We start from the raw sequence: 25,333 nt of genomic DNA on the forward strand, positions 1-25,333 counted from the left end.
TTTTGCAAACATTACAATCATTTAAATAGGAGTATTAGAATGGCCACCATTTATTGAGTATATGACAGCCACTGAGCTGAGCTCCATAGGCATTTCCTCAATCTATACAACAGTTGAGGTACAGGTACTATTACCACCTTATCGTAAGGGCTGGCAGCTCAGACGTATACGTGCCGGTGTCAGTAGTTGACAGAGCTGGAATTCAAACAGTGGTTTCCTTATCCAAACCCTACCAATTTTTAGCTGCCATGCTTTATTGCCTTGTGGATATCTAATAGGCTTCTTTGTTCTTTAATAGCAGCTTAGCCTTTGAGTTAGGGAGTTAGAGTGGCCAGAAATCAGTCTGCTGAGGGGCTTGAGTACATGGGCTTGACTCAAACTAGTCCCCTAAAATCAAGGGCAGTGATAGATCTTCTAAATTGTGTTTCACCTAGCACATTTAAAGCACAGAAATAACAAGTTGAATCATGCACCAAAACAGTTATCTTTAGCGTTTTCACTATAATACTATCACTTTCTAAGATAGGGTGGTTTGTAGTAACACAGTACTTTATTACCAGATGTGTGACTGGAAGATGATCAAAGCAATTATAACTACATTATTTGGAATTTAAGGAACATATTTTATACAAACAGTTTTATTTACTTTTATTTTTTGCTGTTTTTATTTTAAGGAACTTAATTATAAATAACATTTCAGTCACATTTCTATTAAGTTATTTAAGTAATGCTTCTCCGTGATGGGCTTAGACGATGCAAAATATGCTGAAGAAATGGGAGAATTTTTTACTCCCCACTGAGCAACTACTAAATTATAGGTAGAATTATTGTCTTTTAACTTAAATCTCCTAAATGCCTGTTGGCAACAAACAAAAAGTAAATGCAGAATTAATACTACTACTAATGTTGGAATATCTCAAATGCATGTATTCAGTTTTACTTCTGGAAATGAAATTTAGATAACATTTATTTATTATAAGCTTTATTTGAGTTAAAGATAGAAAACAATATACTTTTATTTGCAATTTAATGATGCAAGTTAATGGCAATTTTAAGTTTACAGTAATTCCTTTATAAATATTTCATCATGTTATCCTTTTAGACATGTAAGTCAGGAATAAAGCTAATCATTTATGAATTTAACAATAATCAGAAAATTGTCTTCAAAAGAATTTCTTTAAGTGCGTTGCTAGGTATAAAGTTCATAATTGCCAAAATACTTATATTAAAAGCATGAACCCAAGTCATTAAATAAGAGCACATTTGTAAAAAAGTGCTATAGAAGGTGGTGCACAAAAATCATGCACTTATACATACTTTCCAAAAGGACGTAAACTGTACTTTTAGGCACTGGCATCTCTTCAGATTCTCTGTTCCAACAATATATAGCAGGACTTTTGATGTCCAAAGGCTACTGCAGAAAGATGACTAAGGCAACCACGTGCAGAAAAGCTTGTGTGTAATGCACAGGAAATACAAAGATTACATTCCAAAAGTAAAGGTTTGCAATGATACCTCAAAGGCTTGGAGTGTCTTTATGTGATTAAAAAATAAAACTCTGAGAATGCCACCAGATTCATATGAATAATATTTGATGTATAGATTCTTCATATTTAAAATGACTTGAAATTTTTAAACAGACATTTCATTTCTGTGATGTTTTACAGAGTGGCTGTGTGGCTTCCGTACTTTATAATAAACAGCTATTTTTGACAGCCAACTACTTCTAAACCTTAGTATAAAATGGACACATTCTAAATCTGGAATGTTTAACATATAGATATTGGACTTCAAAAAGGACAGTCTTCAAAAAATCCCCATGTTTTATCATATTGCATAGCTGAAAATTCATCTACGACTTATAAAAGTGTTCTGTTCATTCAAGTAGAATTTGCTCCAATCTCCTTCAATTTCCTTCTTTCATACTGTATAGTGGATCCACAAGTTTATTGTGCACATGCATTAAACCTTAAAGAAAAAAAGCACAATTCTAGTTTTATTTTTAATTTTGAATTATCTCATTTACCTTAGAAAACAAGAATTTATAAGATACCATAAGTATGCTGGTTCCCATCTAATACAAAATAGTTAAGTTTAATTGAAAAATGTATTTTAGGTAGAAATGTTTCGTAAGGTTTGGTTGTACTACCTAGCAAATAGCAATTTACAATTATTGATGAAGCCCTAGATCGAGGAGGAGTACAAATTCCTTTGCAGTAGCAGCAGTTCTTGCCTTCAGAGCTTCAATATGGCAAAATAACAAATCTCAATACTGACGTGGTAATACATTTTAATTTTATCCTATAAAGCTGTTGAGTTCGATCCTCTGGCACTTCTCTACCAGACTTCAGCCCAGGAACTCAGAGAACTGTTGTTAAACTGGGATAGTTAAGTTCTCCGAAGTATTATCCTATCCATTCATCTGGCAAATCATTTTCCACGATTTTGACATGTATTTACAATTGGGGTGATAACAAACTATACTGAAGGAGGTTAGTCAAAAAATCCAAGGTGCCATTAAAAAGTTGAGGACTCCATACTTAAACATAACCAAAGTTTTACACTTCAAATGTGAAAAATGTAGAGCAGTCAATACTGAATCATTTCTGACTCCCAAACTGATGACACCTGGAAGCTGTCCACCTGGCAGAAATCAAGTACAGCCCCAACCTTAGGATATAATAGAGCTAGAGAAGGTTCAAGGAGTCTTTGACTCTCCCATGTTAATATACAAATTTGTGTCTGCAAGCGTCTGTGCATATGTGTGTTTTTTCCTGAGGGCAGTCTCTTCACCAGATTATCATACTGGTCCGTGACCCAAAAGAGGTGAACCCTGGTTTTCCTTTGCGCTCTTAACCTCTACATTCCTGTTTGCTTTCAAAGTATAATCTAGCCCAGGGTCTCCTGGCTGGCTAAGCTGAAGAGCATGCAACTCGATTTTGGGTTTGTAAATTCAAGCCCCGTGTTGTGTGTAGAGATTACTAAGAATACATACATACATACAATCTAGTCCCATTTTATCAATATACTTCAACTGTTCTCTAGTCTATTAATGGGAACTTGTTCTGCTCCTGTGTTAGTTCTTCCTTGTATCTGTGTACCTACCCACAATTTATCAAATACCCCCAATGTACCAGGCACACTTCCAGATGCTGAAATAATGCAGTGAACAAAATCTAAGTCCCTACCTTTGTGGAGCTTTTATTTTAATGAAATATATTACATTTTATTTTCTCAAATCACTTAATATGCCAACTTTTTATGATGGTGAGTCAACTACTTTCAGAAAGAGATACTTCTTATACTTTTTTTTTTTTTTTTAAACTAACACCATGCAAGAGATTATGTACTTGAAGGCATTTTGGCCTGTTTTCTTGGCTGATGACACTAACTGGAAAATATAATTTGTATTTACCAAAAATATACATTAAAGGGTAATTTTTATAGTGCAGAAGAAGTATTGGTAATGAAAACTATTTACCAGATGGTTATCTCTAAACAGAACCAATCCTATTTAAAGCAGGATTTAACTGAGAAGTTTAATCCATTTCAACAACCAGAATGTAAAGAGCAGTAAAATAGGAAACTGGAGAAACTCAGGAGAGGGGACAACAAAAACAGTGGTAATTTTAGCCACTCAGTTTAGAAGATGTAACCTCTTATGGAGAAGCAGCTGCAATTAATAGGATCATTCTACTTGATACAATTCATCTATCACTCACTTACAGCTTTAATCATGGAAATAATACATTGGAGCTTGAAAACACAAAATATCAGAATAAACATTAAAAATTCAACTCTAAAATTTAACTATACATTGGCTGTAACTTCTACATAAAAGGCTATTTCCAAACTAGAAATGCATTTTGGATGATAAAGAATTTATTATGACTTAAGGTAAAACTGACAATTTTTTATACAAGATTTTGATAGAAACAAATCATGGCTACTTAAATCATTAACAGAAAAAAATTCTGAGTACTAAAATGTATAAACTTCCTAACATACTGCCAGAAGAAGTTAAATGTCATAGATTCTAAATGTCAATTTTATGGTTTTGACTCAATCTGAACTCATTCAATCAAGCTACTGAGGAGGACTGACAAAGGTTGAAACAAACAAAAAAATGTTCACCATAATGATGAGGTCTTGAAAATATATTCTCAAGGACATAAAACCAAGGCTTTATATAAAATCAGCAAAAACAAAAAAATTAGAAAAAAACATTGAATACTAGACTGTTTTCCTGTGATTTACTTGTATCTTCCAAAGGTATATACTGAAATGAACTTCCACTTGCTAATGGTTTTTATTGTTTTCGATGCAGTTGACCTAGATTTTCTTTAGGACCTAAATAATTAGAGCCCTTTTATGTACATTTTAGTGATGGCAGAAGAAAGGGTAGTAATGTGACAGAAATCTGAAGAATTACAGAAGGTAACTACAGGATACATATCCTTCTGTACATCTTAAAGTGATAAAATAACTCAATGAGAATATGGCAAAATATAAAACTATACTTATAATACATGTAAGTTTATGAATATTCACTTCTACCCTCTATTAAAATACCTTACTGTAAAATGAGGTCTGCATACAGCCCAGAATAATATCTCAATTCCATTTTTCTCCATATTAATGGGAGGCACTCTGAGGCTGATACCCTGAACCTCTCCAGAAATATATACAGATGCATATAGAATATACAATGTCCTCAAAAGAGCAGTGCAGCGATTCTCTCTTCAATAGTCTATACTTCAAAATGTTTCAGAAAAGTTTAGAATCTGGATAGATGAATTAAAGAACAAAATACATGTAATCACCTACGTCTCTTGTGTTTTAAATGCTCTTTAACCTATGTCTATACCTTTTTGGAAGCAATTATTATGGTATGAAAGCAATGCAACAAACAGAAATATGATAAAGATAGCCAGAGTTTTATTCTTCTTCTATGAAGCAGTATCAACAGTGGACAAAAGCCCAGATGCCAGATAAGCCTGATTTCACTTACCCAGCTCTGCCCACATATGAGCTCTATGACTTTGGGTGACTTAACATCTCTATTAAGCGTGTTAGCTCATCTGTAAATAGGATTTTAAGAATATCCACTTCACTGAATTGTGAGAATTAAGTAAATCAAGTATAATGTATTTTGAGTAATGCGTGGTCATACAAGTACTGGCTATTATTAAGTATCTTATTAAATATTTACTTCACTAAAATGTAAACATTACAAAAGTAACTGACATCTGATAAGCATAAGGGTCTACCTGAGGATTGCTGGTACCAGACATGGGAATGTTAAATAAATCTCTGGCATTAAAATATGTGGATAATAGGGATTCCTTCTATTAATTTTTTCAAGGAATCTAGTATTTGTAATAAAATGAAAAACTACATGGAAATATATGGGTAAAACTTCATACAAGGGCTCTTATTCACAACTCATCATAGATCTTTCTCTTTTACCTGCCAACTTATTTAAAAACTTGACAATATTTCAGTTTAATTTGATACTTTTGTGGCTTGGTAAAAAATAATTTTTGATAAAAATATAAATGACTGGAAATAATCTAAGCATTTAACAGTAAGAAAAGATTTAAGTAAATTATGATACATCTACTTATAAAGCCATTAAAAATGCTTTTGTAGAACAGGGAAATAGGAAAATGCTCACAACAGCTAAGTGCAAATAAAGAACTATAAGCAGGATCAAAATTTTGATTGTTCACAATTCATTAAACTTCATTTGTGATTCATCTTCAAGATTTTTGCCACATTCACACCATTTACATGAACTATGAGTTAAAGATTTCCTTTAACTTATAATTTAAAATCATATACTATTATCTCATGAATGAGACGCTGAAGACGGTAAGACACATTATTTTACATACCATTAAGAAAAAATGCTACCAGGTAACTGATAATGACCAATTATAAACACATCCCAATTTTAGTCAAGATAGATGTGAAAAAAGATGTGTCTCAGAGGCAGTAAAATATGGTAACTTCTTTATCTCTGTCAATACTGATACTCATGGAATATAGGTTTGATCAGTTCCATGTATTTTTTCTAATACATGTTAAATAAACACCTAGTAACTAGAGTAAAAAGATTAAAAATACATATTCATGTAATATCATCAGTACACATACTACACACACTGAATTACGGATATATACATATATACCTATATATATATATGAGCAGTTCTATAGTATTTCCATATCAGCTATATGAAATACAAGTACTTTATAAAGAGCACCTATTTATACAGGTTGTTATGTGTGTGTATCTATATGTGGAATTCACTCTTAAGCAGGGAATGGTTTCTAAATAGTCAAATTTTCCTTAAAAATCTCTTAAATCACCCATTACATCAAGCACATGTGGTTTCAAATACACAACCTGGTACGGTAAGGCTTGAGAATTACTGAACTAGACTGCAGAAGAGTCAAAAGGACAAGCTACATACAGAAGTGTGGGTAGTCAAACCCCTGCTTACTTGCAGAGTTCATTCCACACTGCTCTGACACTGAACTGTTATTAATTGGTGTATGGAAATAATTTGAAATTGTGGGTGACCCAACTTATAAGCTGATTAGATTCTAAACCATAGCTTGGTGAGGAAGGTGGGACAGGGAAACAAAAGAACATTGTAACATATGTGTATTTCCTTTTGGATTATTTAATCTTATATATACAATATGAAAGTAAAATATTTTATATTTTATTAAATTTTGGATTTCAAGAAAAAAATAGGAAACTACTCTGAAAACTACTATTATTTGAGATGAGATTTTTCTTTTCCTTAAAAAGAACTGGCTACTGTGTTGGCAAAATGCTGGTCTCAATAGGCACAGAGCAGGATGTAACTCCACAGTCTACTAAGTTTTAATTGTCATCTACAATTGGACATTCTCACAGTCTGCTTCTGAAATTTCAATGCTCACCTTTAAAGTATTTCACAGTTTTAACTCTTAATTCTAAAGTAGCATCTTCGTCACACACAAAAATAGTTCGAGGATGCTGCTGAAAAGCAGAAACAGTCCACATGTGATTTACTCCTTCTTCTATCGCTTTGTAGAGAGCAAATGCCTTGTGTGCACCTGTTATGAGGATCATTACCTGAAAAGTCATGACCATGACATGTTAATTAATTCTTAAAATTTGTTTCAAATGACTAAAAAAGCTCTTTTTTTAAAAGAAAGATGTTAGCACGAATATTCTCGAAGGTAAAATAAAAATAGCTACATATTTCTTCACAGTTTGAGGTATTTATTTTTGTTCTTCAAGGTAAAAGGCAAGCATTAAGTACTTCTCTTCTGGTTTAAGAAAGTAAAATAGTATCTTCTTATGAAGTGTTACTGAATAAACCATAATGCAGGTACTTATTAATACATTAGATACTGATGTGCAGAAGTGACCAGGAAAATGAAAAAAAGGAAAGAAAAGGGCTGTTTTGCAAAAGCAGAACTGAGGGTCAACAAAGAATTTACATAACCAGGAATGATATACCAAACTGCTCTAATCCAATCAACACAGCAGATATTACTTTGAAAGTTAGAGAAAGAAGCCTGAAGACTATTTTATGAAACAGATGTTATCAAAGTTGTCTTGACACAAAACCTAGATTTATTTTTTTTAAAGATTTTTTATTTATTTATTTGACAGAGAGAGATCACAAGTAGATGGAGAGGCAGGCAGAGAGAGAGAGAGGGAAGCAGGATCTCCGCTGAGCAGAGAACCCGATGTGGGACTCCATCCCAGGACCCTGAGATCATGACCTGAGCCGAAGGCAGCGGCTTAACCCACTGAGCCACCCAGGCGCCCAAAACCTAGATTTAAAGAATGATTAGGGATCTACTTAAATGTAAGAACAGCCCTTTAAGCACACAAGACAAAGAATACCCTCACGAACTAATAGAAAATCCAAGCTCTTGGTCCCAAATTCCTAAAAGCCTGCAATTCAGAGAACACGTGCAAATCTAAGTATATAATATATCAGAATGAATCTTTACCATTTTTGTGATTGAGAAGAGGTTTGCAATAATCCTTGAAAAAAATGGATATATAGATTTAATAGGCAGTAATGATGGAGGGCGGGATCCTTATTTACCTCTAAGTTATCTGTTAAATGGTTGGGATTTGGTGACTAATGAGATGTAAAGAAACCGAGAATGGACACATGTTTCAAGCTCAGATAATTTTCATGGTGAGTGCTGCTATTCAGCAAGGCAGGGAATATTCAGAGGAAAGACAAATTTCGTGGAAGGATAAATTTAATTTTTGGACAGCTTAAATATAGGGCGTCTAAATATCGAGATGTCAGCTGGAAGTTGGAAATACAAAACGGGCAGCTTCAGAAGGAGTGCAAGATAAAGATACATTATTATCACTGTATTAAGAGTGCTTTACCTTTTTGGAATAGTGATAAAACTAAAAAAAAAAAAAAAAAAAAAGTCATGCCCCAAAGCATGCAGAGTGAATATGCAGCTCCAGAATGAAACCCTAGGGAACCGCAATATTCAAAAGGGAGATGAAGAAGAAAAGCTTGAGAAGGAGACTGAGAAGAAATGCTCAGAAAGTAAGAGGACTAATGGCAGAGTTTTATGATGGGAGGCATGGTCAACAGCAGTAGGTGATGAAAAGAGACCCAGTAGGGTAAGACCTACAGAGAAGATGCCAGTGTTAGCAATGAAGAAATCATTACTGACCTTGGTGATTTTCAGTAAGGTAGCAAAATCAAAAGCAGATTTTAAAATTTTTTGGTTTTTCCTATGTCACCTTAAGAATAAATATCTGAAGTATTATATGTAACAATTTTAAAGATGTTGCAATAGTGGAAAATGATTTGTTTTCTCTTGAAATTACCTTTAAAATATATGACATTATCTTTAAATATACCTCAGTAAAAACAAATTTCAATCCTTTGAAGGTAGATTTAGACTTTGGCAAAGAGCCAAAAGTCAACAAAAATCAGATTGGATGGTTCAAGTAAATGACGAAGCTGTTGACAGAACTTTGTCTGACATGAATTATGAACATAATTCATTCACACTATTCCCAATATTAAATACCTATTATATGACAGGCAGTGTAAGGTGCTAGATATACATGACCTATAAACTCACAGAGATTATAAATTAATGAGAAAAAAGATATAAACCAGAAAACATACAAGAACAATCAGAAATTGTGAAAAGTGCTACAAAGGAAAAGAACAGAGTGGTCTAAGAGAAAATATAAGTAACTTTGACTATAAGAATTATGGTCAAGAATGGGAGTTCTGAAAGTTGAAAACCGAAAAGTGCCATTTTAGCTAAGCAGAGTCTGGAAAAGTAGAGCATTTCACACATACCATCAGTGTAAAAGCCTCAAGCCCAGGAAAGAGTGATAAAGTAGTGATTGGTGTGGTTCCTTATCTAGTTGGTAATTCCCAAGTCTTAAGGGAACCTATAATGACTTCCAGGGTGTCACTTCCAAGGTGTGTACAGAAGGTCCTCGTGAACAGAGCTGCCAGACTGTGAAGCTCTTCCTGACGCACTAACCATTTAGAAATTGGTTTACCATTCATATGTACTTTTCATCTAACAATGGCATTTTCCCCACACATTGATTCAAAACTTTATTAAGTGTATTTGTTCTTAACGAAACTAAAATTGAAGAACAGCCCACATCACCGTTCAAACCACTGGCAAATAAAAATCTGTATACATTAAGCTCCTTACAATGAAAGATAGGAAAATCTCTAAGTATGATGACAAGATACTTGTTTCCAAAGAATGATATAAAAGAGCACACTAAGGCCCCTGAGAAAATAATTAAGTCCTAAAATAGTTCTGCCATAATAGTTTCCTCTGTAATCATGCTGGGAGTGAGTACTGTGAGGTGAGTGGCATCATAAAATTTTGTTGGAAAAACCAAATGGAAAAAAAAATTCAGTATTTTAATAACTCTCTGTTCACTCTAAGAATTAGCTTGTTACAACTTAAATCTTGTTAAATGTAAGAAATCTATTTGTATAACTTTCAGTTTCGTATTTTAGAAATACAATTGCTCTAAAATCTTTCTCAACTTAATTACTACGAATTTCAACTCGTGAAAGGTCTTTCTTCACATACTGATGATTTTTAGATGAAAAACCACATTCTGAATGACAGTTCTATTTGTATGTTCAAGTCTAGACATATTTACATTAAGATCCATTTCTTACTCATCATAACTTGTCTATGTGCTTTCCTCTCCCATCTTAGTATCAGGAAGGAATGGAGTTTCCATGTAACAACCACTGATAATCATGAGCAAACTAATTTGTTCTGTTTTTCTCAGGGAAGGAAATGAAAGCCCAATTAAAAATTTAAAAATTAGGCCGGATCTATTCAGACTATTTGCCTTCTTACGTATACCAAATTTGGAACAGATTCAGCCTTCGATGGGTTCTTTTTCTGCTGGAAACTAACTGGCTATCTTCCCACAGTCAAGAAGTACTTGACACTAAATTATCCGAGCTTCCAAAAATAGTTTAGTGTTAACCAGCATTGCATCTTTGTTACAACAGACCTTTCACCAGACCATTTCACTTAATAACAGACCATTTGATCAGTATGATTTTAGAAACTCAAACTGTGAAGAAGCAGACAATGTAGCAGTATTCCAGAAGGGGTGATGCCTGATTCTTAGTTTACATAAGCTCCAGAAGACTTGACTTAGTTGGATTCTCAACATGGCAATGAGACTGACAGAAGTCACTGAAAGCTAAATAACAATTTACGTAGTGAATAGGATGTAGCCTATTATCTGGTGCCATAATTCCTCCAAAATCTACAGACATCAAAGAACATTGAATGCTTACTTCTCTTGCATCCATCACTGTCCCCACACCAACTGTTAGAGCCATAGTTGGCACCTTCGACAAATCTCCATCAAAATATTTAGCATTTGCCAAAATGGTGTCCATTGCTAGAGTCTTTAATCTTGTCCTTGATACTAAACTGGATCCTGGCTCATTGAAAGCGATATGACCATCTGGACCAATTCCTTTTAAAAGAAGTATACACACACATAGACACATAAAGTAAGATTTCTCAACATTCAACTTGTTTTTAAGAGAAAACAGTCATAAACAGGCTCACCTTGTTTTATAGGATAGCTGAATTTCTAATGCTGTATTAAAATATTTGTTCCTGTATTTGACTCAACAAGTATTTCAATATATTCCATACACCTAGCACAGAGCTAGCATTATTGTAACACCAGTAGAATTTAGCATATTAGCTTGTATTAGCACACTTCACAGTTTATAAAGTATTTTCACATCAACACATATATTTAACAATCTTATAAGATAATCTTATTAGGAATATTTATTTCCCTCCTCTCCTCAAGCTTTCTTTGAGCTCAAAAGGAAACTCAGACATGCATGGAAAATACATGACTGCTCAAGGTAACAATTTAGTAAATACTGTGACAAAACTCAAATCCAAATCTTCTGATGCCTAACCCAGTGGTTTCTATGGTCAACCCTTTAACCTGCCTGGTTCTAGTCTAGATGGTGCGATTAACTACTGGACCTCCCTGTAGTAGAGCTTCCTCACTTACAAAAATGTCTAGATTGGACCATACAGGGCAGTAGTTTTCTTCAGACGTGTTGAGTACAGCCTACTAGAAGAAATATATTTGACACTGCAATCTAGCACACATATACACACATGCATATGTAATTAAAAACAAGAACTGCATGAAAACAATACTTACCCTGCTAGGAGTCATTCTATTTCATTAGCAAAACGTACAAAAGGGAAATGCAGAAAGTGAATGACTGTATGTCATGGCCTAATAATGGGTGACCACCACACCCTGAAAATACTCCTTTAAAGAGACATACTGCCAGCTCTAATATTCTAGGAGTGCCTCTAAAATGTAGATAAAAATATGATATTCCTTATTTGAATGAAACTGGAAGTAAATCTTTTTTTTTTAAATGAAGAATCTTTCCATGGCATGAATAAATCAAGTTTTACGTATGTGTACCCTACTAGCTAGCCAGAGTTCTCACAACCTCCATGAAAAAATAAACCCACAAGATCTGAGTCGAAATACCTGTTACATTTATACTCTACATTTTACTTTAATGATAGATATATGTATTTTATTGACTCTTAGCCTATAATTCAAACCAATTTTTCCCAGATTACAACAAAGTAAAATATGACAAAGAATAACCTGGTTTTGATGGAACAAAGAAGAAATGAAAATCTTAGGGAGCAAATATAAGCTACCAAAGCACCACATTCTAGGAATTTTTAATGTGGTGACATAATGTCTGACCTACATATAGTTAATATGTATGGATCCTTCCATTAGCATACATATACCTGCCTATAAATGTAAGTTTTAAATTATAGAAATGCATTTCTCTCTACATTTGTAAAACTATAGTTTCTCCTCCTAAAGTATACATCTGTGTAAATATTTGTATTTCTCTATGTGTATATAAGGAGAAAAGGCTGGAACCAGGAATATAAAAGTTCCAGAAAAAGTAGGAAGTCCTTAGGGATCAACATTAGTGTTCTAACTAGTATTGTGGGTCATACAAAAGAGTACAGTAAGACTGAATTATCAGCAGTGGGTCATGGTAATATATTTCCTTACTGACTATAAGTAGCTATTAGAAATTTGAGCTTTCTGATATAAATGTTCTAAAAGCATTCAGAATGTTTCACAAAGCTTTACAAAACTTTAAAAAAAATAATCATGAGATCTAAAAACCACGTCGCATTCTCATTCAGTCTTTAAGTCTAAACTAATATATTTACACCTTTATGAAACATCTCTAAAACCTGAGTCTGGATTATAGGCCTTCTCTGTCTTCCTACAGTTCTGTGGGGTAGAATGCAAATTTCATTGCATAAGGACTTGCTCTTAATTACTATACATCAGAACAATACATCAGATAGGAGGCCCTCAATAAATAATGGCTGAAAAAAGGAATAGATGGTTACTATTCTTTGGTATGCTCAGTATAGTTTCTCTCTCTTCCTTCTATCTTGGTCTGCCCCCCTCACAATAGGGGGAGGGGAGCTTTATCTACTCCGTATCTCTCTGAGTCAAGAGGATTGTGGTCTACTGATAAAATACTTGTCCCAAGCTGAAACAGAATTTCTCTCAAAGAATTCTGAACCTTGCACAAGGGTGCAGAAAAGAAGGAAGGCATCTACAGCTGAGGTATCTGATGACAGCATTGCAGGAGAGTATCTATAAGCTCCTGCTTTGGAAATTTGAGGCTCCTTGGTTCTTGTTCTTCCACAGACTTGGCTGTTTCAACTCTCCTAACAATTCTGCAAGTTAGCCCAGAGTCATTCCAGTTAATTCACTTTTGGTCCCAAAGTAGATTACAATTACTTGCAAACCAAAGATTCTAACCAGGTACCCAAAGGAAAGGGTTAAAAGTAGTACCTTAAGATAATTTTAAAGTTAGCAATATCTTTAGATTTTATCTACAAAATTTCGTATTTGTGTATTTTATTGCTGGAGGTGGGTCAGGGATTGCATGACACACTTTACTCTTTAACAATTGTATTGTCACAGGGAGAATAACAACTTTTGGCAGTATTTATTTCCTTTCTCTTTTCTACATAGGAAAAGGAATTCCTGTTCTATTTCCCAGGAGTAAGACACGAGGGATTCATAGTCTTGAGGTCCTCATTCTACTATTCCCAGTTTAGAGGGGAAGGATAGGAAACTCCATTTTGGCCTCAAGCCCAACCTGAAACCTCTAATCCAACTTTACCTTTAATAAGGCTGATATTTTGATCCCATTTGGCTCAGTTCTTAGTGTTTTTATTAACCAACAAACCCTGGAACAAAAGAAGGGTAAGTGGTAAGACCCAAATACCAAGCCTCATCTTGAAAATCTAATAACAAACCTAGATCAACAAAGGCAAAGAATCAAATGAGATTCTTTCATGAGTATACATCCAATAATAGGGTACCCCAAATAGGAAAAAGTTCAAAGATAATGCAATAAGCTAACTCTTCTCCCCCCTATCCACAGAGTAATTATGTCCTTTGGATGGTAAATATAAAATGGCAGACTGTGGATCATGACATGACTACAGCGAAGATATTAATGGAAGAGGTAAGGAAATCTTATTTATTGACTGATTAACTGATTGGTTGGTCAGAAGAGAATGTCTACAGGAAGCTTAAGACAAAAATTGGTTAGAAAACAAAGTAAAGTTCTTTCTAGTAGTAAGAGTCAGTGATACACATACATAATTAAAATTTATGCTCCATCTGTTTCAAAGGGAAAAAAGACCTATAGTGAGGAAATACACCAAAAAACTTAAGCTAAAAGGAAATGAGAAATGACTTAAAGCTATAGGAAAAGAAGAAAGTTCTATGAGAAATCTTTGAGAAGGGATATTCAGGCTTAACCACATTATTTAGCTGTAAGTACTTTCTAGAAAGCAGACAAAGGGAGAAAATGGAGTTAAGAGTTTTTAGGTCCCCCCCCCCCCCTGTAAATTCTGTAAATTCTATTTTCTGGCATGGGATCCCCAAGGGATTTGTCACATGGATCCTTATGTAAGCCAATTAAATTAACAGGAAAAAAAAGGATATTCAAATGAAGAAGTAAAAAAGATATTTTTCATTAAGTTATTTTAAATAATGAAACTCTATTAGCTCCATGCCTTTTTGTATAATGGTAAAGGAGTGAAAATATTTCTTGATATAACTAAAATACAGACACATTAGGTATAATTACATTACAGTAATTAGGTATACATTATAGTAATTCTACTTGATTCTGGTATGGAGAAAACCTGAAGAATGCATGGGTAGTGCATTTCTTAAACATTCTCAAATATGGATTGCCATAGCCTTGATATTGGCAACTACAAATAGTAATTATTTCAGAATTAAACAGTATTGACAAAACTGGAATACAAATGTTTTCCAGGAATACTGAAGCAATATTAGCAAATTTTATTTCAAACACAGGTAAGTTTCTATTATGAAAAGCAAAACAGTCTAGCTTGGATTCTTGCTCAGATAAAAACCATCCCACCTACGAAAGAAAGTAAATGATACTGGCTCTGTTAGGTAGAGAAAAGAATTTCCTCAAAGAAAAAATCTTAATCTCACTGGATACCCTTAGAGGTAATTCAGTAAAAAAGCATAAATTCGGGGCGCCTGGGTGGCTCAGTGGGTTAAGCCGCTGCCTTCGGCTCAGGTCATGATCTCAGGGTCCTGGGATCGAGTCCCGCATCGGGCTCTCTGCTCAGCAGGGAGCCTGCTTCCCTCTCTCTCTCTCTCTCTCTCTCTCTCTCTGCCTCTCCATCTACTTGTGATCTCTCTGTCAAATAAATAAATAAAATCTTAAAAAAAAAAAAAGCAATAAATTCAATGAACTAAGGAACAATTAAGAGAAGACTGAAGTAACACTTAATGGAGTACCAATTACACACCAAGCATTTTACATGTTCTAACATGGTAAATTCTTCCAAGTTTTGGAATGGTTAATAGTCATGCCTGTTTTACAAATAACTTAGTTTTACTGGATTTCAATAAACGTCCCAAGGTCATACAAGTTATAAGTGACCAAAACAGAATGCGAATTCATGTCTGACTGTAATACCCAATCTTCCCTAACGGCAATCAACCACTGCAACCATACCTGGCCACCTCAACCATCAGTCAGCCTCAATTCAGCACTAGTGAAGATCTAATTCATGTACTTTTAAGCAGTCTTTTAATAAATTAAATATAAGATATATCTGGCGAACTAAATTTAGAGCTTTAGTACATTTAGTTGAATAATAAAAGCTTTAGCAAAAAGCATTTTGGTTTCAATTTAGTTGATGTTATATTTTTATGGTAATTAATTAGCTGTCTCAGGCTTCATAATGACAACAGAAAACCATATTGTCGTTACAAAGAAAGAAACTTGCTATTTTCAATGGTACATTACGAACACACAAATGCATGTAGATATATATACACATTTTAAGTGGAATTTAGCCAATTAAGCATTTATTCATGTGGAGTTTACAAAGACAGTTATATAGCTTAGTTCACATTACTAAAGGGTGATGGTAAAGTCTTACTTCTTAACTAATTTTTTTTAGTGAGCTGAAGCAATTTAAGCAATCAATACAGAAATGCTAAAATCCATGTGTTCCACATGCAAACTTTTGTCAGAGATTCAACTTTGTAATCTGGTAAGAAAGCGGGGTTGGAAATTTAAAGAAAGCATAAAAGATAAGAATTATCATTTAGGAAAAAAACATCACTCATTTTGTAAGATGTGGTAAACCGTTAATTCTAAAGACATAAAAGTTTAGCAGGTATTGGAACTTATTTCTCAAGACATAATTTAAACAATTCTAACTTGCAACCTTAATATTATCTTTTGATGAAAATAAAATAAAAACCAGTAGCTGAATAAATGGGTATTATAGACAGTTACAGGTGTTCCCTACATTACACAAAGGTAAGATAAACGACAAAATGTTTTACTTACCTCCAACAAAAAGGTCAATTCCTCCGGCTTCTTTTATTTTCTTTTCAAAAGCATCACATTCTGCTTGTAAATCTGCAGCATTCCCATCAAGGATATGAGCATTCTTAGGATCTATATCAATATGCTTAAAAAAGTTATTCCACATATAAGAATGGTAGCTTTCAGGATGATTTCTGGGAAGTCCTAAATAAAATGTTTATAAATGTAAGTACTTCCAGGAATAAATCCAAACTTTACTTTTCTGATTAGGCCATAAATGCTATTTAAAATATATAACCTTCCTATTCCATATCCAATGGATATCCAAATTAAATCCAATTTAAAGACTTTTTTTTTTTAAGATTTTATTTATTTATTTGACAGACAGATCACAAGTAGGCAGAGAGAGAGGAGGAAGCAGGCTCCCTGCCAAGCAGAGAGCCTGATGCGGGGCTTGATCCCAGAACCCTGGGATCATTACCTAAACCGAAAAAAAAAAAAAAAAAAAATAGGCAGAGGCTTTAACCCACTGAGCTACCCAGCCACCCCTAAAAAGAAATTTTTATGTGAAATATGTGATCATTACATGCCAGATGTTATTTTAATCACCTTACATGTATGTATTAATTCAAATAATTTAGAGAACATCTATGGAATTACTTTTATCATTCTCATAAATAACAAAAGCACAGAAATGTTAACTTACCCAAGGTCACCTGGCTCATAGAAAGACTGGAACTCAAACAAAGAAGTCTAGTTCACATGCATTTCATCACTCCTCCATTTCTCAAGCGCACTAACTTCCACCAATGGAACTGATTTATGTGTTAATTTCAACATAAATTAATTGGCCATATATCTGAAATGTTGGTCAGTGTTTCTGACCTATTTCTCTTACATGCATGCGAAGTATATCAAATCACAATTCTTTGGCTATCACTTAGGCTACCATTAAAAATGTATTCCTGGGGTGCCTGGGTGGCTCAGTGCATTAAGCCTCTGCCTGCAGCTCAGGTCATGATCCCAGGGTCCTGGGATGGAGCCCCACATCGGACTCTGCTCAGCAGGGAGCCTGCTTCCCCCTCTCTTTCTCTGCCTGCTATTCTGCCTACTTGTGATCTCTCTGTCAAATAAATAAATAAAATCTTTAAAAAAAAAATGTATTCCTATGTTCAAAGTTTAAAACAAGAGTTTATTCGCATCATACATCTTTCCTGTTAAGCAAGTTAACAATCAATATGACATAAAAGCTTCATAGCCACAATTATAAATATGCTTATATTTGAAAAATCTTTATTTTACTAATTACTTTTACATATGTGGTACTCTATTCCCACAACAACACTGGTTTTAACTTTGCCTTAAGGGAAAAAAAAGAAAGAACTGTGAGGTACTGGCTCAAAGTTGCATAATTGGTAAGTGGCAGAGCCCAAGAATGAAAACAGATCTTCTGATTTCTAGTCCCAAATTCCTCCAGGATATTGTGCTGGCATCATAAAAATACAGTATTTTTAAAAATATAAATTCCCAATCTCATCACAAGGCAGTACATTATCTTCTAGAAATAATCATATTACATTCAAAACATAAATGCAAATAATATACTAATTCTTAGACAATATTCATTTTATTTAAAATATAACACATCCAAATAATATATTCAAATAATGTAGCTTACCTACATATTCATCCATGTTAAAGGTCTTCACATATTTAAAAGAAAGGTCTCCATTTTTGTGATATTCTATTAGTTTTTTATAACATCCTAAAGGTGTACTCCCTAAAAAGAAAGAAATTCCATTTTCTAACATAACATGAAAAATCTATTTTTTTAAAGGTTATATTTACTTTACTCTCTTAATGATATTCTATCTTTAATTTACGAGGAAAACAATAATTTAAATACACATTCAATTAACAAATGTATTTTGAATCATATATACATTTGCAAAGTACCCTGAAATCTTAGTAAATTAGAATTTGCTGAATAAAACTGGAAATTTGTCAATAGAAATTATAGTTAGAAAATTATTCTAGAGTTGTTCACTATTTGGAATTAATGTTGTATATTCCAAGCTTAGAAACTTCTAAAAAGCACATTTGAATTAAAAGAAAAATAAATACCTCACCTTTTGAGAAAAAGCTTTTTTTCAGGATTTGTATCATATAAAACAAATATAAAAAGGTCAAGTTGACCATTTAATGCAATCAAAAGGGAAACCAGAGCTAAATTTAAATATTGCCTCTACTTTCAAAATAGACTCAGAAATTGGCAAGGACTCTTTGATGAACATTTTTAATATTAGCCTTTATGATTTTTTTTTAATTTTATTTTTTATAAACATATATTTTTATCCCCAGGGGTACAGGTCTGTGAATCACCAGGTTTACACACTTCACAGCCTTTATGATTTTAACTGGAGGTTCTGTTTCCTATTTTGTGTTATCTTTAGCATGTATCAGCTAAAATGTATAAAGTAAAATGACCTCTGGGAAATGGGATTTTGGCTTTGGATCCTTCATCTGAGTTCCTGATTTTAATTGTTTTATAAATGTGATTCTTTTACATGTTTTATGAAACTAAAATCAGTTTGATAGTGCTTCTTGACATAGCATAAAAAAGATTAATAAATTTATCCACTTGAAGACGGCTTCCGTTTTCAAATCTGTTGTATTTTTTCATTTTAACTAAAAACTGGAAGGTTAGCTTGACTGCATTCTTAACAAGTGATCTGGCCCTCCCAGTGCTGACTGAAGTATTGATTAATTCCTAATTATATCCGCCATCACAAAACAAAACATCTGCACACAAAATTTCTACTCAAGTGGCAGACAGAAGTATGACAGAACTAAACAGTCTTTGGCAAAAAAAAAAAAAAAAAAAAAAACAAAAAAACCAGGAAATTCCATGGTAGTAAAAAGATTGCCTTTTATCTGAGATAAAAGAATAATACAAGTGGTTATAAATACTAAATATAGGTTCAGAGAAGACTAAAAGAGTTTCTTAAAGCTAATGCAAACATACTGTTTTAAATTGTAATCAATAATTTATACAAATTTTACAATTCCATCTCAAAGAACTATAGCCCACTAATATGTGTATGTTTACCATGTGCTAAATGCTATACACCAGTATTTTTATATATCAGCTCATGTAAATCTCACAACCCTGGGAAACTGGTATTATCTTTCCCATTTTGAGAATGAAGAACTGGGTCAAAAAGATTAAGGGATTTGCCAAATCATATGGTAATGAAGGCAGAGATTCAAGAGATTCTGTCTGGTTCCACAGCTCATGTAGTTTTCATTATATAACATACTAGCAACATGAGTCAAAGTAAAGCCACCAAGGCCAGTTCTATTCTTTGAACTACAAGTAGTCTAATCTTCCTATCATGACTCAGAGTAAGAGAATCAGGGAATAAGTCTGGGAGGCAAGAAGCACGCAGGCCCTTACATGTGAAGCTTCTTAAGATCACATCAATAAGCACTGAAAAGATTGCCCAGACACTGTGCTTGGTGGAGGGATGATTACAATATGAGATGCTATACACAATTACAGAAATATATGTTCAAACTTCAAAAGCAAGGAGGAGAGAGCATGATTAATACTATCAATGGTCAATGAAGGAGGCAAGTGGAAAATGTCAACAAAGGTTTTCCAAGATATGTCACTGGCAGATGTATTATGAGCAGTTAAATTATCCAAAAATAAGCAAAACTTGTCAATTTAAACACACGAAATAATGTTTAGAACTGCCTGAATTCATAACTTTGAAGACTTTCTGCCCCCAAGCTAATATTGTTTATTTCTACGTCATATTTAAGACAGCGTGATCAAAGCAGCTAGCCGGTTGCAGCCCAGGTTTACAGTATGCAGACTGATACAGAGGCCAAGTCCAACCACTTGGGTTCATGTATCAAAAATGTGGGTGTGGAGGGTGCCAGTCTGGTGTATGCAATTTTTAAAAATCCCTCTTTGTCATTCTCACAAGACTGACTGCCCTAGACAAAAAGACAAAGAGCAAGATAATAACTTGAGCTAAACAATACCTTTCATGGAAATTAGGTGGAAAAAAGTATGATTGTAGCTTTTACATAGTTAGCACATATGGTGCAAGGAGCAGAAGGAAAAAAATACTGTTTAAATAAGACACACTTATGGGAAGTTTAAATTTATATGGTATTTACACTATACAAGGGAGTGGCATAAACACTGCTTTACTGAGCCTCAAACCACATTATTGGCCATTATTATCCTTATCTTTTTTAAAGGTAAGGAAATCAAAGATTAGGGAGGTAGAATAAATGCCTTGCAGTCACTGAGAAAATGATAGCTCTGATTCCATGTCCAATAATCTTTCCTGTGGAAGTCAACAATATCAAGTTAAGTGCCATGAGATCAATGATGCCACTTGGTTAATTTTTAAGAAATACCTTAACAGGGAACTAAATACAATAAAATGTGTAATTCATATTTATGTTTACTCTGTCATGATGACATACCAGTCTTCACTTTTTCAGTCATAATACTTCTATAATAAAAAGAAAATAAACATAGAAATTATTAAAGGCTAATAAGGTAATAAAGTGTATGAGGCAGGGGAGGTGAAACCAAGAGGCAAGAGAACATACTTCAGGCATTAGAAAGGCTAATCTACTAATTGATTATATGAATAATGAAAGTAATATCCTTAATAAAACAAAAGATGACTAGATAAAGGTACAAAAATATTATGACCATCACTGAAGTCAGGATATTTCCTTTTGCATTTTGGAGTGGTAAGTGCTATATAATTTTAATACAAAAAAAAAAAAAAAAAAAAAAACAAAAAAACCAGTAATGAAACACAGATACCAGATAGTTATATATGTGTTTCTGGCTTTATATACTAAAATGTTCAATAAGTGATATGGCAAGAAATAAAGGGGAAACATATTTTACTAAAGGAAACTCTTCCATCCCATGATTTTAAGTATCTAAAATGGAACAAAAATGGTATGTTACCTGTTGGTAAGCCCAATGTAAAGTATCTGTCCTGTCCAGGTTTGAACTGAATGATGCGATTACAGATGTATTTGGCTGCCCATTCACTAGCCAAGTCATAGTTATCAAGAATTACAAGCCTCATTATGGTGATGCACAGGTTCCAGGACAAGAATTCAAACCTGAGAAAATTCCATTGTAGAGCACTTTAAGTAATTTACAGACATGCAAACATAAGTGTATTAAAACTGATGACTTTAAAAAGGACATTATTTAAGAAAGACATACTTATATACAAATACAACTTATACTTTTAAAATAGTAATAGCCTTTCTTGTTTGAACAGACCCTGGGTTCTGAGCAGTGGCTTACATAATTTAAGTACATACAACAATCTTCTGAAGTAAATATAACACCCACTTTTAGATGAGGAGAAGTCACATAATTTGACTGAGGTCACACAGCTACTAAATGAGAAAGCCAGAAATCACATCAAAGCAAACTTAAAGTTTTTATAAGACACCACAGTACACTGTCTTGACAGGGATGTTATATAAAGCAACATAAAACAAACCTAAAGACAAACAAAGCAGTACTCATTTCTTGAATGCAAGTTAAAAGTAGTAAAGAATACTTAGCATCCTTTGGGTTACTTGCTAAAAATCCAGAACTCTCCCTATAAATACTGTAAAAACCAAACCTCCCTTTTGTTAAATGTTTTTGTCACTTTTCATAAATTTCTTTCAGTATAGAAAGGTATTAGAGGAAAAAAAAATCAACCCAAATCCTACACTCAGAAATAAAAACTATTATTATTAGTAAACAACATTCTAGATGTCTATCTAATGTGCACACATATAAGTAGAATGTATAGAAATTTTCAGCAGTGAGATCACACTAGACATGCTGTTTTATAATAAAAAGCATAACATGTAATTCTTCCTGAATTTAACAAAAGAAAAAGTGAACTAACACTGCTGATCTCTGAAGAAAAAGAAAAATTCTTCATAAAAAGCAATGTTGGTTCCTAAAAGAGTACTTTAAGGTTAAGACAAAATATTTCACAAATATTAAGAGATCAGAGTCATTTAAAAACTATAATTCTATTTTACACAATGTGGATTGACCTACTACCATGACTCACAACCCCTGATTTCTGTAAAATGTATTATTTTTATACTGACAAGATTTATAACATTTACACTGTATTCCAGAACCATAATTTCCATATTTTAATTCTTAGTGTCATACTTAGATGGATCTATCACCCATACCAATCCTTTTACAAATGGCTTCAGCAGTCCTAAATTCCCATACACTTCACATACAAAATTAAGTCAAATTCTTGAAATTAATGGGAATCGTAGGTCTTATTACAACGAATATATGAAACCCAAATGATATCCTTAAGAATACAACGATTTAGAATTCTGGCATAACAAGAAATTATGATCACCATGATTTAAAATTCTGGCACAGTAACAATAGACAAATAGCTTTTACAGACAATAATTTACATAGTAAGTCATAAATTCACTCCAACATAAATGGACTTGACCTCTATTTAAATTCATTAATGAACTAATGCCAGAAACAATTTCAAAATTACACCAAGAATCAGAAACACTTCCTGGCCATGAAGAAACAGACTTAATTATAACAAATATGGCGAGCAAGAGATATACTTACTTCTAACAAGAATATTCAGCAAACTGATTATTGATAAAAAGAAAAAAAAAACTGTAAGGTAAGGAGGAAGAGGATTAGAATTTTCCAAGTGCCTTCTGTCTTCTGGGCACGCTCTTTTTCTCAATTCAACACACTTTTGAGGGCCTATTAAATGCCAAACGCTAAGTTCTGTAGTCACAAAAATGATTAAGATTGGGGCCTTGTTAGTAAGGGCTTAGAATCCTCAAATACTCTCTGGGGTAGAAATTAACATCTTCAGGGACACCTGGGTGGCTCAGTGGGTTAAAGCCTCTGCCTTCCGCTCAGGTCAGGATCCCTGGGTGCTAGGACCCAGCCCCACATCAGGCTCTCTGCTCCATGGGGAGCCTGCTTCCTCCTCTCTCTCTCTGCCTGCCTCTCTGCCTACTTGTGATCTCTGTCTGTCAGATAAATAAACTCTTTAAAAAAAAAAATTAATTCTTCATTTGTCAGATAGAGAAAACTGCAACTCAGGACTTTATTGCTAAAGTTATAAAGCTATTAATGGTAGAGGGTCTACCTGACTGAAAGACCTATGCTCCACATGTGCCTTAAAAAAAGCACCTAGGATACTTGCTAAAGATAGAGATTCCCAGGCCCCTCTCGTTGGACATCAAGTCTTTCAAAAGATGTGAAATGGGATCCAAGGCATCTGCACTTTCATAAATATCTTAGATGATTATTACGATCCGGTTAAATTTCGAAAAACCACCACAGGAAGAGATTTCATTGTAAAGAAGTTAAGTCTCTCAGATCAGGTACAGGCAAGTTTTGTTTGTTTTAAACTCCGAGAACTCAGACTTCGTTACGAAAGTCTCAAATGAATCATCCCAGGCAAAGTTAAGCAGAATGTTTTGGTCACACTTATTCAGATTAAAAAACGTGTTTTTGCTAATCCTCATAGATTCAAAGTGGGGTGGCTCTGGGCAATTCTCTGGCATCACAACCAAAGAGCACTCACAAAAAAATGACACTGCACCCCTCCCCCCAAGCCCCGTCCCAATTCCCTCAATTCCCTCACCTTCCTCTGGTGCTGATTCATTCTGAATGTGCATTAACTTGGAGAATGGGCTGCTGAATACCAATCTCAGAACTCTGGAGCAGGATGGGAACTTGCACACGACTTAGCTTGCAGTTAATCTATAATCTACACTGGCATCTGAACTTCAGAATCCCTGCTTTGAGTCTTTTTTCTACACCACACCTCAAAATGTCTCTCAAGCGCAGGGCAGGGGAGCCGCATCTCTGCGAGCAGCGAGAAGCCGCGGAGAAAGGCTGTGGTCCCTGCCCAGAAAGCCAGGGCTGCAAACCCACCTCAACTCCGTGGCTGCTGGCCCCAATCACTCCGCAAACCACAACGAACTACAACAAATGCGGACGACTGTTACTGATTTTTAACAAATGTCAGGAGAACGCCTCCAAAACAGAGGAAGGAATAGGTACCCGCTCCCTCAGGCCCCGTTTCGAAGGGCACCAGCAGCCACACGTCACCCTCCGCCCCGCCTCGAAGCTCCCAGGACCCCAGTCTGCCCCAGCCGCACGTCCCCATTTCGGCACAAAGGCCACCCTAGGGGGCAATGACCAATCCGTTCCCCGCCAGACTCCCCTTCTTGGTCCCCACCCCGGACTCACCTGCCGACCCAACAACACTTCCGATGTTGGAACAGCGGAAATAACAAGAACCCAGCAACCCCGAGCGACCCCAACCGGCGTGCGGAGCGTGAAGCCCAAAGACCCGGATGTAAACCCAAGGCACAGAAGGGACGGCGGCGCAGCCCGCGGGTACTGCGCGTGCGCGTACCCCTAGCACTCTAGGGATGGGCTATACGGAGATTCTTAGAATTCTGTGAGGCAGCATCTCTTTCCTACACCGGAAGTTTCCAGTTCCTGGGCCATCACCTTGCCGCTACTCTTTTTATCAACTCTCAAAGGTTGAATTGAGGTAGATTCTCTGCGTTTATGAAATTTAGTATGTAGGACTGCCGTGCTCATACATAAGCATTACTTAAATTGTTCCTTATCATAGCAGTACGAATTCATCTTTATCTCTAAGCTATTGAACGTTTACTCCGCGCGCACAGCTATTCAGTGTTTCCTAAGTGCCTTTTATCAATAAGCTAATCAAAGT

General features: G+C 34.6%; 1 protein-coding gene across 1 annotated transcript; it reads right to left on the minus strand.

Moving 5' to 3' along the window:
* Nucleotides 1-951: 951 nt before the first annotated feature.
* On the minus strand, nt 952-25,007 carry GNPDA2 (glucosamine-6-phosphate deaminase 2). Its single transcript, XM_047719210.1, has 7 exons — nt 24,838-25,007; nt 21,520-21,680; nt 18,190-18,291; nt 16,533-16,715; nt 10,860-11,044; nt 6,958-7,132; nt 952-1,968 (listed from the first exon to the last, which is right to left on the minus strand). Exons 2-7 carry the CDS (start codon nt 21,641-21,643, stop codon nt 1,907-1,909), a joined length of 831 nt encoding a protein of 276 aa, XP_047575166.1. The 5' UTR covers nt 21,644-21,680; nt 24,838-25,007; the 3' UTR covers nt 952-1,906.
* Nucleotides 25,008-25,333: the final 326 nt, after the last annotated feature.

The sequence above is a fragment of the Lutra lutra genome, chromosome 2 (genome assembly GCF_902655055.1).
Source record: "Lutra lutra chromosome 2, mLutLut1.2, whole genome shotgun sequence".
Classification (NCBI taxonomy): Eukaryota; Metazoa; Chordata; class Mammalia; order Carnivora; family Mustelidae; genus Lutra; species Lutra lutra.

Bases quoted from the DNA above. Each gene is read 5' to 3' on its own strand.
- GNPDA2 (XM_047719210.1), bottom strand. From the start codon at position 21,643: ATGAGGCTTGTAATTCTTGATAACTATGACTTGGCTAGTGAATGGGCA. The intron at 11,045-16,532 runs GTAAGTAAAACA...TTCTTTTAAAAG, and splicing joins AATTGACCTTTTTGTTGGAG to GAATTGGTCCAGATGGTCAT. The intron at 7,133-10,859 runs GTAAGCATTCAA...ATGACTTTTCAG, and splicing joins CAGTGATGGATGCAAGAGAA to GTAATGATCCTCATAACAGG.